This window comes from Hibiscus syriacus, unplaced genomic scaffold, assembly GCF_006381635.1.
Source record: "Hibiscus syriacus cultivar Baekdansim isolate YM2019G1 unplaced genomic scaffold, ASM638163v2 tig00109987_pilon, whole genome shotgun sequence".
Classification (NCBI taxonomy): Eukaryota; Viridiplantae; Streptophyta; class Magnoliopsida; order Malvales; family Malvaceae; genus Hibiscus; species Hibiscus syriacus.
The window spans coordinates 586,277-601,364 of NW_024062550.1; the positions used below are offsets into that span (position 1 = coordinate 586,277).

Sequence of the window (15,088 nt, forward strand, 5' to 3'; positions counted from 1 at the left end):
GACTTGTAGTTTGCCTGCTTTTTTTTCGCTCGCCCTAATTCGCATAGTATGAGAAATTTCGTTTTAGGAGGTGGAACGCTGCGTTTTGGCGCCTTCATACAAGTTCCAAGCCAGCCAGAGTGAAGAAGCAAGAGAAAGAGAATTGAATCATTGAGGCGGCGGTCTAATGGCGGAGAAACCTCAACCGGTCGTCGTTCAGTACTGTCAAGTTTGCGGTCTGCCACCTGAATACTGCGAATTTGGACCCGAATTCGAAAAATGCAAGCCCTGGTTGATCCAAAACGCGCCGGATCTTTACCCGGATCTCCTCAAAGGTAAACGCCCATGCACCACCGCCGTTGAGTTGAAACCTGAAATGTTAAACCGATCTTTTGATTTTTTTAATATTATTTTCATTCAATTTATATTTGCAGCAGCTAATGCCAATGAAGCTGATAAAGTTGCTGATCAATTGCAATCCACTGGCATTTCTTCAGCTGATTCAGGTAAATTTTATTTGCAACTCTATTTTTCATAATTTAAATTTGTTTTGGATTTGAATATCAGATCCGATTTGAATTTTGTTTCTAGTTTCTTGTGGATTAAACTCATTTTGAATATAAGAAGAAAAGGAACTATAGTTGAAATTTTGCTGTATGGCGTCACTTTTTTTTTGCTTGAATTTGCAAATTGCGGCAGGATGCCATTCTTCACTGCTCTTTTCCTTGGTTGCAGGTGGTAGTTCAGAAGCTAAGCAAGAGGAAGTTAAGCGTCTTCCTGGTGGGAAAATTAAAAAGAAGGTGCAATCACCAACTCTTCCATTCATAAAAAAATTTACTCGCATGAAATGGATTTTATAACATTAATGGATATATTGAGTTAGTTTAATTGAGTTGAGAAATTGAGTTTTCTTTCCCTTGTGTAGGAGAAGAAAGAAGTTATCATTGAAAAGGTTGTGCGCAACAAGCGCAAATGTATAACCACTGTAAAAGGCCTGGAACTTTTTGGTGAGCCACATTGCTAGTTCTTGCTTTCTTAAAGTGTAATTTGATGTCAATGTTCCCATCTCATTATCGTGCTTAACTTGGTTCAGGTGTAAAATTAAGTGATGCTTCAAAGAAACTAGGAAAGAAGTTTGCTACTGGTGCCTCTGTTGTAAAGGTGCATTACTTTGCAGAAGAGAGCTATTTAACTATTTCTTTGCGGTAATATCTAATCGTTTCATGCCATATTTCCCAACTGGTTGATTTCAGGGTCCGACTGACAAGGAACAGATTGATGTTCAAGGAGACATATCTTATGACATTGTGGAATTCATTACAGAAACCTGGCCTGATGTAACACTACTAACCTTCTCTTTCCTTTTTAATGTGCTATGCTAAGTTACTATCTCCATTTCTTTCTTTTAAGTTCAATGGTGAACTTCTTATAGGCAGACTACTACTCTTATACTAAGAAGTTCAGCCAAACTAGAATAAGCATGCATCCTGCCTTATACAAGATAAATAAATAAAAACACTCTTATCTTGATTTATGCCAAATGAATTCCGTATCCTATAATGCAGGCTATCCCTCATTATATCTGGACTCTGAGCCAAAATTATCTAGTATTGCATCTGCATTGGTCAATATAAACTATATGAGTGACCCTTTATTTTCCATGTTCTCGCAAAATAAACATGCCTCCAACAGTGAAAACTATAGAAAAATGGTGCTGAAACTTTGCACTAATTTATGTGCCATGCTTTTATTCACATTGCTTATCTCTATTCTTAATGGGTGTCTTTCTACTTGTAAACTTGGTGACACCTGTATCAGTATTGATTTTTCCTAGAATTTATTTGTATAAAGTCATTTTGACTTGTGAAAGAAACAAAATGAAGTGTGCTTCTTTTGTTATTATATTTGTTTGTTCTTTTCAAAAGACCTAAAAGCATGGGAAGAGGAAAAAGTATTTTGAAGTCATCGGAAACCTTGATATAACTTGTTGTGTAATGGTAGAACCTATAATGTGTAGTTTAGTGGAGGCTTGAAGGCATAAATTTTTCATGTGGTTATACCTTGTCTGGAATTTTGTGCTAAGCTAAAAAATAGTTCTTGTAAATGTTTTTCAGATTGCCACGGCTTAATAGAAATTGTTGTTCTCTGAATATTTTATTTATAAAGAAGCAATTAGAAATTCATTTATTTGAAATTTTTAAATGAGTTGTTGAGAATCATGGGCTCACGAGTCATTGGTTGCTTGGTAATAACAGAAGAAAGCTTTTCTTTATTTTTAAATTTTTTAAATGAGTTGTTTTATATTTATTTTTTTCATTTTTTTTTTCAGAATAGGGTTATCTACATGCATACAATTTTCTTATACTAGATTATTGGACAGTAATCAAATTACATTGATTAACCAACTTTCAATTTCCCCTCTTCCTTAGGTCCTGGAAACATCAATTTTCTTTATCGAAGATGGAAAAAAGGTTCCAGCTGCTTGACTTTGAAAGGAAAGATGAGACATGATAGGGGTTGCAGTATGTCTTTTCACTGTTAAATGTTAATGGGACTCTATAAGATGTATAATTCTATCAAATTCAGAAGTTCTGCTTTTCAAAATTCAACTTTTCCTTCTTTAAGAGTCGCATTCTACTCTTTTGCTGAAATAGTATAATTTTTGCAGTTGATGAACATATATGTGCATTCAATCAACAGATGCAGCATGTATAGTGGCAACTATAAATGGTGTACACTAGTTGCATTTAATGTAGACTTCCCTTATCAAGATGCCATTGCAATTTGTCCTGATGAGCTTGCTTTTCCACAGTTTATTAAGCTATTGCTATTGGGCTTCTATATTTTTGCCTATGTTTGTGCCTTTTATGGAGTATCACTATCTTCTGTGTATTATAAAGTTAAATGTAATCAAACTTTGGCATTATTCCCGACTGTACCAGTCAATTGGCACCGATGATATTGTAGACTCCTGGAGGTTGCGGGTTTGAGTAGGACTTAAACGTGTAATGTCCTTCTTGTGAGTAGTTAGGAGTTTTAGAGGAAGGGAAGAGGGCCAAGGGTAGTCTAGTAAGTGTATTAAAAAAGATTTGGCACTATTTGAAGACTTTGCAGTCAGATTTAGGTTTTATTGTTGCAAAGATGCTGCCATATGAACTACGATAATGTATCTAGAAACCGTGTATGTGACATAATAGTTATATCTCCAATTATATAGGAAACTTGTTTGATATGTTATTGATTAAAAAGTAGTTGCAGGTCTGCATCAGTCATTCATGAGTAGTACACTGAGCTTCGGTGTCGATAAGTCGAGGTTTCTCTGCATAAGTGGTGGACAATAACAAGTGGAGATGGTAGTCAGTAGTGGCATACTCGGTCATTATGTGTGTATGTATATAGGATGGCTTGATGTTCAGGGATGAAGTTATGCTTTGTCCTGGGGGGCTACTACCCCTCCCAATTTTTTTTATCATTAAAGAATATATATGGATATATTCTTAGTTAGACCTAATTTCAGTTTATTTTGATTTTGCCCCATTTTCTATTGTTAATTACACTTTGCCACCTTGAACTGGTATCTTGGCTCCGTCCCTGTTGATGGTGCTTTGATTTGGGTGTGCTATTTGCTGCTGCCATGCTATCGATTTCTTTGTTTGCAACGGGCCATAAAGCTCGTTTGAAAGGTTCAATTATTAGTGTCTTCTAAATGCCAGGGTGAAAAAGACTTGGAACATATATTCAGTGCACTAGGACATGTTTTTGAATTGCATGTTTAAGCATCGTGAGTAGTACTTAATTGAAACTAGCTTCTGGCGCTGTATTTACAATGACATTTGAGATAGCAATACTTTTGGGGGTTCATTTTTCATAAGTAATTGACCTAGTAAACCTACATGGCTAGTTGGATTGTCTAAGCTTTCTTTCTAGATTTTTTGATATGGAATCATGATGTTATGAACCTGCGAATAGGATTGTGTCACATGTAATAGGGCTATTGACAGAGAAGTCGAGATCGATTGTCTTCAAAGGGACGCTGAAGCTTCAGGACTAATGGAGGGAGATTCAGTGCACTGGGACGTGATTTTGAGTTCGGCATGGATATGCATTAAGAGTTGTGCTTAAGTTCATTGAAACTATAGCTTCTGAAGCTGTATTTTCAATGATATTGAGATAGCAGTACCTTTGGGGGTTAAATTTCCATGAAGTAATTGACCTATAGTCATTTATTGTTCTTTCTAGACATGTTCACATGGGAATCATGATGTTACGAACTTGTGAATAAGATCGTGTCAGTAAAGAGCACTTGTCTTTAAAGGGAGCCTGAAACATTAGGATTCACCGGAGAGATTTAATGCGGAAGTCAAGATTTGAACCCTTGACCTTAATGGATTTAATGTATCATTTCATTACAACCACTAATAAGTGTTTGTAATCAATAGAAAGGGAAACTCGAGTTTTAGAGAACTTTTTAAATGAATCATCGTTGTCTAGCGGGTTGAGACGTTAAGTCTTAAGTATTAGAGGTTCGAATGTTGTTGAGGATGGAGAAAATTAATTTAAGATGATTGTCCTCGTAATAGACTTCTATAAGATTTATTCGAATTAGTCGAGTAATAAATCTAATATCGGTGTTGTTAAAAATAGTACTTTCTCCACCTTTGTGCAAGCTTTGTTATTACTGTCTTCCACCACATCATCTCCATAATCATCATCATTTTCATGGGACATAATCATCATCAGACCAGCCAACATCTTGTTTTCACACCCTGTAAGCATGTTATTAGTGTGAAAACATGTTGCTTTGTTTCTTCCCCATTAATATATCAGGATAAGCTGAAAGGCATGAACTCATTCGACCATGTTCACGTCTCAAACTGCTTCCCATTAGCCCTGCATCTTCACCATCATATTTGTCCCACACACATCAAGTTATTCCCCTTGTTCTTTCTTCTTTGATCTTTTTGTCTCTATCATGGCATTTTTTTAATGTTATTTTGTGTGTACCATTGTCACAAATCACTGTAAGAATCTTGACATTGTGTTACTTTTCTCCATTTTTTAAGCACCGCTTTGTGCTTTATGTCTAGAATTGAGGGTTCATCTTCATCCATTATCCTACTGCTAGGGAATATCTAGTCTTTAAATGAATCTATGGAACTCTTTGTTTCATTGTAATTGATCACTAAATTAGAAAATTCTCGATGATGAATTTAAATGAAATAGATTAAAATTTTAGGCTGCATTTTTTTTCAATGTTTGAAGCTAACCATTTCATCGGCTTTAAAAATTACACGAATTAAACTACCTCAGTTCAAGCATATGTATGGATCAAATTCAAGTTGTCTAATATTTCAAGCACCTCAATTTCGGGTTGTTGTCTTTAGAGGTCATTAGTTCAAGCATCAGCGTCTACCAAGGTGTTTAAGTGTCTAATGTCTAATAGTTTAGAATCTTTAAAACATATACTACTTTGTAAGCACCTCAATTTAATAAAAAAAGGTTTTGTTTCGGGTAATTGTCTCCAGTAACCATATGTATGGATCAAGGGATATTATGGATGGTCACCTGTCTTGAAAATTTTAAATTTTCATATGATGTAAGAATTTCATTTATATTTCGTATTGATTTTCTAAATTTTTAATGACTTTTTTAAAATTCGTACCCTGAACATAAAGTCTGACATCTACTTTAGTAACATATAAAATGAGAATAATTGTGTTAGCTCACTATAAAACTACTAGAATCTTAAACATGAGTGTATATAGCCCTTTTTCACTGCAGAAACTTTAGAAAAATATCATTCTTCTTTTGGTAATTAGGCCGAAAAGTAGGCAAACGTCGGTGTCTTTCCGTAGAAATTGTTGCCTTATATGCAAACTACTCTTGGTTTTTATTGGTTGTCAGCCCGGATTTTAGAGTTTTGTCCTAATTAATTTGAATCGATTCGTATCGTATTTTTTACTTTGGTAGGTGAGTCTCTCAACATGGATTTTTTTATATATATAAGGACTCGAATCCGAGACCTTACTTAAGTGATTTCAAGTTACTTATCAGTTGAACTAATCATGTTGGTACTCTTTTGGATTTGGAAATGTATTAAGCTGGGGAAAGAGAATAATATCATATCAATCACGTTTTATGTCAGTTTAGTCGTTAATTCAAACGTCAAGTACTCGTTTAGGTTAAGAAGTGAATAGAAATTCAAATATATTTGTATCTACAATTTGAATTGGCATAATGTCAAAAATAGTCCCCAACGTTTACTAAAATGATCATTTTGGCCACTATTCTTTTTTTTAGCATTTTAACCATTAATGTTTTATTTTGAGGCAAAAAGCTTCCTCTATAGTTGAAAATCATTAATTGACACACGATTAACGCTCCAAAATATGTGTCTTTTTTAAATTAAAATGAAAGATTGAGGGTACAAAATGATTATTCTGTCAAATGTTAGGGGTTTTTTGTCCTAAAATGAAATGTTAAGGGACAAAATACTCCAAAAATAGAATATGAGCTAAAATAACAATTTTAGTAAACGTTGGGTCTGACATTATACCTATTAAATTTTAGGAAAATTATTCTTTTAGCATGTTACATTTAAATTGTTCTTATACTGATATTTAACGCCAAAACTAATGACTTTTAAGTCCTAATCTAAAATAGATTAGGGGTACTTATCGAGTGAGACGATCGTGAGTTGGGAAGTGTTTGATTCATGCTCATTAAAAAATTTTGTTACTTGATTCATTGCTCATTAAGCTCATTAAAATTTTGTTCGACTCGTACTCATTAAGAAAATTTGTTGCCCGATTTGTTGGTCGTTAAACTCATTAAAATTTTGCTCGACTCGTGTTCGTTAAGAAAATTTGTTGCTCGACTCTTTTCTCGTTAAGCTCATTAAGCTCGTTGCTCGTCTTGTTACTCGTCAACCTCACCGAAATTTTTATTTTTGTTTTTAACAATAAGTAAATTTTACTAATACTATATAGAACTTAATATAAACATAAATTAATAAATTTAACCAAAAAAATTATTAGAAGAGTGTTTGAAACAAATTCAAAGTCTAAACACTAAAATAACAATACATAAATATATTAAAATAATAATTATAGTTTGATTTTTAGGTGTAATAAAATAATAATTATTAATTAATAATTTAGTATTTTTAATTATTTATTAGAAAATTAATAGATTAGTATTTTATCATCTTTTTTATTATCTATTAGTAAATTAGTAGTTTTTTAAATGAAATATTTTTTCAATATAACTAAAAAGTTATAAAAAAATTAACGAGTTGTTCACGGACTTATCGAGTCGAGTTGAACTTTACACAACTCAACTTATTAAAGTCTCAAATCGAACTCGAATTTAAATCGAATGAACCCAAATCAAAGTTTTGTTAAATTTTAACTTAATCGAATTCGAACAACTCTTCAACAACCCCTAAACTGGAACGTATCTTCCATCTTGTCTGCTCGAAATCTCTGCAGCCCCTACAGTATCGACAGTGGCAAAAGCACGTGCGACTTGCACTCACAAAGTGGAAGCGGAGCTTTTCTTATTCAACTCTAGCTTACCTTCTACCCACGTGCTTCTAACCCTAACCCTATCTCCAGTCGCGGATGTACATTGTTTCCATAGCAGGCACGTGTACAGCTTAAATTCCGAATTTACTATAATTAAAATTTTATTTGTGCTCAATTTATATACAAATTTTGTAGTATTAATATATGTGTGTTTACACTGAAAAATATTTATAGGTCCGTCACCGCCTATTTCTCACCTTAGTCATGGTGTAATTCATTTGATAAAAAAATAAGGGTAAACTACTAGAATCACCACCCAATTATGGAGTTAGTATCAAAATGACAATCATTTTTAAATTTGCGTCAATATGACTACGAAACTATTTAAGTGGTATCATTTAAGCCACCCGCCGTTAAGATCTAACGGAGAGTGATGTGGCAGTTAACAAAAATTTATATAACTACACATTTGATCCGCAATACTTGTATATTCTATTAATTTAGTCCTGATTTAAATTTAATTTTATATTTTTAAATAATTGAATTTAATGTAAAATTTAGAATTAAAAAGAAAATTAATGGAAGAAGTCATGAAATATATAAAAATATTTTTATTTTTATATTTAATACAAGATTTAAAATTAAACATTAGCTTTTCTTTTTAAAAATATAAAATTAAATTTAAATCAGGAGTAAATTAATAGATTATGCAAGTATTGAGGATCAAATGTATAGTTATATAAATTTCTATTAACTGCCACACAACTCTCCGTTAGATTTTAACGGCTGGCGGCTTAAATGATACCACTTAAATAGTTTAGTGGTCGTATTGACTCAAGTTTAAAAATGATGGTAATTTTGATACCAACCCCGTAGTTAGTTTATCGTTCAAGTAGCTTAACCAAAAATAAATTGAAATCTATAATATAGAGGTCTGAGAGTCGAATTCAATTTGAATTCTTTCAAGATTATATTAGTAGATGATTAAGATTAAGAAACCTTGTTTGATTATATTAGAGTTAGACGTTAGATCGAGCTGCACCACAAACTCACTGTACCACAAACTCACTGTGGGATTAACAATGTCCACGTCGAATAAGGGTTTTTTTTTCCAGGCAACTTTTGAGGTCGTTTATAGGGACCAAATCATGGTGTGTAAATAAGGAACAACATGATTAACAAAGTGCTTTATTACATGATCATTCTGCATGCACGCATGGGTAGGCATGATTGTTGTACGTGACATAGATTCTTGGCGGTGCAAAGGACGGCCTTATGTTTTGAAGCATGTGCGGTTGGCATCGATCCCCATGAAGATTTCAGTATCTTCACAACAGTGCCCCCACACGGGGGGCCTTCGCCTTTTGGGTTGTTTTTCTTTGGTTCTCATCATCATATCTGTTCACATGATGATGATTTAATTTGAAATAGATGGGGTATGATTTCATCTTATTTGATAGGATTATGTTTTTTAAAAAATATATATATATTTGGGCTGGGTTAGATTTTTTAAGGAATTGAGATAAGGCTGAGTTCGGGTAGAGGGTGAAAAACTCCGACCTAAACCAACTGGAGGATAATAATGTAATTTTTTTTAAAAAATTACATTATTTTTTAATTATGTCCTTATGTTATACCGGGTCGAGTTGAATTTATACTCTAAAAATGGGATTGGATAGGATTCGAGTGGATGATACATATTTTTGGGTCAAACCGGATTGACCAAAAACCTAATCCGACCCGACCTGTTGCCATACCTATCTATGCAACCTAGAGTCTTTGAAATGTCGAGAAGGGTAAAGTATACAAAAGATCATTGAACTATGTTCACATGATTGATTTAGTCATTATACTCTGGAATATTACTAAATAGTGATTAAATTTAAAGAACTATTATAAAATAATTATTATAACATCATAATAACTGTAAAAGTTTGATAAATTTAATGGTCATTTTGTATATTTGATATCATTTATTGTATAACATATAATTAGATTTAATGATTATTTTGTGACTTTTGAAAGTTCAGTGACCAAAATAATCATTAAACATGGAATAGTGACATCAAATAGCATTGAACTATATTCAAATGATCATTTTATTCATTGTACTTTTAAAAGTTATAATATGATCATTAAACTTATCGAACTACTATAAAATGATCACTGTACAATCATAAAAATTGTAAAAGTTTGATAAATTTAATGACCATTTTGTATCCTTTGATAAAATTTTAATGACAATTCCGTAACAATTCAATAAATTTAATGAATATTTTGTAAGCTTTCAATAAATTTAATGGTCGTTTTGTAACTTTTAAAAGTATAGCAACCAAAACGATCATTGAAACATAATTTAGTGATATTCTGTAAGGTTAATTTTCTCTTTTATCTACGAACCTTCCCCTTCCTTGAGCGGTGTTCATCATGAAGATGCATCTATTGACGCGTGAAAACTCATTTTGGGATGCTTCCATAGAATTTCCCTACAATATAATATTAGAATCATTTTAATGTGATTTACGATTATGAATTTAACTATTATATTTTTTGGGTAAAGTACATAAATGGTCCTCCGACTATAGGGCACACTTTATTAAGTCCCTCAATTATTGAAAGTTACAAAATGGTCCTCCAACTATAGAGTGTTTCTTTGTTGAGTCCCTTGACTATTAAAAGTTACAAAATGGTCACACAACTATTATTATGTTCCAAACTTATCATTTTTCGTTAAAAATTTGGCTGGTTGTCCAAGCTGGACGTTAACATGATATCTGAGATATGATAGTCGTTTGAGATTTTGAGACCATATTTTATCATATCACAGTTAGCATACTAACGTTAAGCTAGAATACCACTAATTTTTTAACCAAAAAGGACAAGTTTGGAACATAATGAAAAGTCGGGTGACAGTTTTGTAACTTTTAATAGTCGAGGGATTTAACAAATAACACTCTATAGTCAGAGGACTATTTTGTAACTTTCAATAGTCGAGAGACTTAAAAAGCAGTGCCCTATAGTCGGGGGACCATCTATGTACTTTACCCAAAATTCTTATGCAAATATCTTATATAAATTGTAAAACAGATATGAAAGATGCTAAAAAAAACTCATAAAATAATTTATAATTTCATGTTGCAGCCATTATATTTTTTGCAATCCTTAAAAATAGACACAACCAACTCGAATCTAAGTTCAATCTAATTCTGAATGGTCTAAATCTAAAACCAGAAATAAACTCTAAAGGATCAAAACTTGAAATAATCCAAACTTATAATCACATGCAAGGTTTCAAATAGCGGTCAGATAGCGGTATCGCGGTCGCGGCGGCGTCCGATACGCTATTGCAGAAAACAGCGGTGTGAAAGCGGAATCACACCAATAGTAGTATATCACGGCCGCAATTTAGGGGATAACAGCTAATCGTGGCAATAGCGGACTGCTTTTCCGTTATTTTTCCACCATTTCATTTAAAAAAAATCAGTTTTTAAAAAAAAACAACTCATTTAGAAAAAATTCACGAACGCGATATCAGCAATGACCACAATAGGCAACCGCAATTTAAATCCCTGATAACATGATTCAAAATTTTTAGGGTAAACTATGCATTTAGTACCTAAACTTTCAATTTTTTTGAAAACTATATTTAATGTTTAGTTTTCATTTCATTTTACTATGCAGTTAAAAATTTAACGTATTTAGTATCTAAACTATTAATTTTGGTATGTTTTAGGACCTAAACTTTCAATTTTTTCAAAACTTAACGCTAACTTTTGAATGTGTACTAAAATGAAACAAAAACTAAAGCTTTTAATGGCGGATACTAAATGAAATAAAACTAAACTTTAGGTAGGTTTTAAAAAAATAGAAGTTTAGATACTAAAACAGATTAAAACTGATAGTTTATATACTAAACATATAATTTACCCAAAATTTTAAATCTTATATTATTTAAACCCGATAGATTAAACCTGAATTCCTGTCCAATTGAAAGGCATGCATACTATTTGTAAAAATAAATTTCGCCCCACTATTTTTTTAGCATAATATCAAAAATAGCTCCTAACGTTGTCAAAATAATTATTTTATCTCCTATTCTATTTTTTTGAAGCATTTTGGCCCCCCAACAATTCACTTTGTGACAAAAACCTCCCTTTAAAGATGAAAATTATTAGCTAACACACTATTAACGCTCCAAAATATGAGTCTTTTTTAACCTAAAATGAAACGGTGAGGGCTAAAATACCTCCGAAAAAAGAATAAGAGACAAAGTGATTATTCTGTCAAATAGTATGAGCCTTTTTGACTAAACATAAAACGTTGAGGCCAAAGTATTTCAAAAGATAGAATAGAGGCCAAAATGGTCGTTTTTATAAATGTTGGGAGAGCTAATTTTGAAATTATGTCTTCCTTTTCTTCCATTGTCTTGTGTTAGGTATAAAAATTTACCACATTAATGTGGGAGATGCCACGCGTGCCTATATATCTATAGTCGTTCTCAAGATAGTTTCTTGAGATCTCTGTATCTTAAAGGACAGCTTGGATTTGGACATTAATGGTCTTTTATGTACATTTTGGTTGTCTTTCATCAAGATATGTAATGTTGAAAGGTCTTGGTTCATACCTGTAAGATCTTGGGGGTCAAAGATTTGTCTTTTGAATGACATTAATGTTTCTGTTAGTCCATTACTTGACTTCCAAGAAAGTGATATTAGAAATGTACACGGGACCGAATCTAACATGTTATGACTCAATCAAATCGATTTTTTTTAAAAAAAATTAGGTTCGGGCTGATCATATTACGGTTTAGGGTGAAAAATATCCGATCTGTCTGAAAAATAATATAAACTTACCTATATATTTATGATAATTATAATGAAAACACTCTATATATTTTTTTTTTCAAATTATATCTTTATTTTTATTGAATAAAAATAGTATTTTATAAGTATATTTATTTCGAGTCGGGTCGGATTTTATATCAAAAAATCGAGTCAGATTCGGATATGGTAAAGTCACCCCTAAACTCAGATTAGATCGATTTCGGGTGGAAGATTTATATTTTTAGATTAGATAAATTGACCGAAGACCAACCCATCCCTACTAGGTATGCAAGTTGTGTCCCACAATAAAAATGAGAGGTGTAGATTAACGTAGAAAATCCTAAAAAGGAAAAATCAAAGATAAATTCATTATAATATTAAAATTACTAGAAGTTTGGGTCTACAAGATCTCACACGAATTCTAAAATTTATAATATTTCTTATTTATATTATCTATGTATAAAATTAATTACTTGATGAAAAAGAAATACAATATTACAAGAAGTCTTCTTGTGAATTCCCACCTTCAATCAAAAGTTAACCGAAATAATAGTCTTGTACGAATTAGATATGCCGCAGTCGCGGATCTAAAAATTTAAGAATGTGATCTAAAATTTTAATGTTCTTTTTTATATAAATAATGGGTATGCAAAATTTTTATTTTAATTTAGTTTACACTTTTCCAAAATAACGATATACAATCGCCCCCCTACGGGGCTTAATGCATATGGTGTTAATTAACCTCGAAAGCTCTACTCTTGCACCCTAATCAGGACCAATAGTGGGATTTTCTTTTTATTAATCTAGGATAATTACAAGTGTAATATATGTTCTAGAGACTCAATCATTTGACAATGAACGCTCAAATATCCATAGTCACTAGTACTCAAACCCGAAACCCAAAGGATAACAATCATACTTTAAACCGAAATAGTTTAGTTCGTGACGACGGGTTTTTATATGATAGCTTTTGTATCCACCCATATCTCCTCTAACATGACATATATAGAGTCCTTATATGAACCTATAGATGTCACACGACTCCTTTTATTTTTCATCTACTTAAATATTGAAACACATCTTATATATATATATATATAAATTATTTTTATTTTTCATGAACATGAATAATTTATATTATAAGTGATTTATTCTTTAATTTCCACTAATCTAAATATCGAAACTCATCTTGAAGATACATACCGAATCTTCCTTTGTCATTTTCACAACTCAAAGTCATGATAGCTTCACGAGTTAACGGACTCTATCATTCAACACAAATGATGTTATGTAACCTAAGATACATACAGACCAAATCACCAAATCTTCTGTAAAGAAGAAAAATCCAGCTGATGTCTCCACGCACCAAAACTTTTGACGTCGATCCGAACCCGAAAATTACTCTATTTGTAAAATTTATCTCGGAAGAGAAAAAAATCTGAAAGAGGAAAAGAAAAATCTTTATGATGGTTACCTAAATTTGAATAATACTCAAAAAAAAAAAAAGAAACCGATTTGGAAACGGAAAAAATGGTACACGACCCTAAAATTTGACCCATACTGGACTAATATTGAGCACATGATCATGATCGGACGGTTGAAATTGACTTGGTTTAGTAAAGAAACATGCCCACAAGAATGGAAAACCTGTGGGTGGCTGCTATGGTTTATGGCTGGGAGAATCATTGATGATTTTATCATTGAAAATAAAATGTTAAAATATGTCTTTTAGTCCCTTTACTTTGCTAAACTTTAAGATTTAATCTCCATATTTTGTCTTTTGAAGTTGGTATAATTACATGTGTATGACTGCAAATTTTGATGGAAATTATTAGTACTATCCACGATGATCGGATGATGATGGGAGCCTATGGGGACACCCAAGATTTGAAGAAATATTTTTAAGTCCTTTGGAAACTTTTGTAAGTTTTAATTTGACTCCTTTAAATTTTTTAGATCTTTTTATTAGGAATTTAAGTTTTTAAATGTTTTAATTTGGTCCACACATTTTTTTTAAAAAAAATATTCCCATTGGTTCTCTTTAAATTTTTAAAAATTTTCATTAGATCTCTAAAAGAATTTTGGAAATTTTCATTAAATCTCTTTAATTCTTTAACAAATTTTAATTAGACCCCTTCAAAACTTAGTACCAAGATACACCATTGTCCATGGTTAGATTAAATCTTTTAAATTGTATAAAAAGAGTTAATTGCACCATGCATCCCTAAACAATGACCATTTTAAATTGATCCCCAAATATTGAAACATTATAATTTCATCCTTAATCCCTAATTCTCATTCTAAGTTGATCTCAAACTTGTGAAATTCATCCCCAAACTATGTCTCTCATTATAAATGGGTCCCCAAACTTTTGAACTTTCTAATAACATCCCCTAAAATTGAAATGTTCAAAAGTTTGTGGATGAAACCGGAATATACTAAAGTTTAGGAAATAATTTAGAATAAGATTTTTAATAATGAAATTTAAATGTTTAAAATTTTAAATATCAATTTAAAATAAAGGTCATGATTTGTATACTTTTAATATAATTTAACTCTTTTTAGGTACATGGAGCAAAAGAATATTGAAATCATATATTTTTTAAAGAAAAAAAATACACTTTAATGCCGCTGTAACGACGTCGTTTCTGACTTTCTTCCACTAACCTCATCCTTTTCATGCAAAATTTCCTACACCATATATCTATATATATACACTGAAATTAACGACTGAAATTCTCAAAGCAAAGAAAGCTTTTT

The 15,088-nt window shown here is 31.8% G+C and overlaps 1 protein-coding gene across 2 annotated transcripts; it reads left to right on the forward strand.

Moving 5' to 3' along the window:
* The first annotated feature begins 73 nt into the window (after positions 1-73).
* LOC120211849 (translation machinery-associated protein 22-like) lies at positions 74-2,754 on the forward strand. 2 transcript variants are annotated; one of them, XM_039210316.1, is made up of 7 exons: positions 74-314; positions 417-485; positions 715-779; positions 905-986; positions 1,073-1,140; positions 1,233-1,316; positions 2,409-2,754. In XM_039210316.1, exons 1-7 carry the CDS (start codon positions 167-169, stop codon positions 2,463-2,465), a joined length of 573 nt encoding a protein of 190 aa, XP_039066247.1. In that variant the 5' UTR covers positions 74-166; the 3' UTR covers positions 2,466-2,754. The 2 variants fall into 2 exon arrangements, with proteins under 2 accessions (XP_039066247.1, XP_039066246.1); XM_039210315.1 differs by having other exon boundaries at positions 76-314; positions 414-485.
* The last annotated feature ends 12,334 nt before the right edge of the window (positions 2,755-15,088 follow it).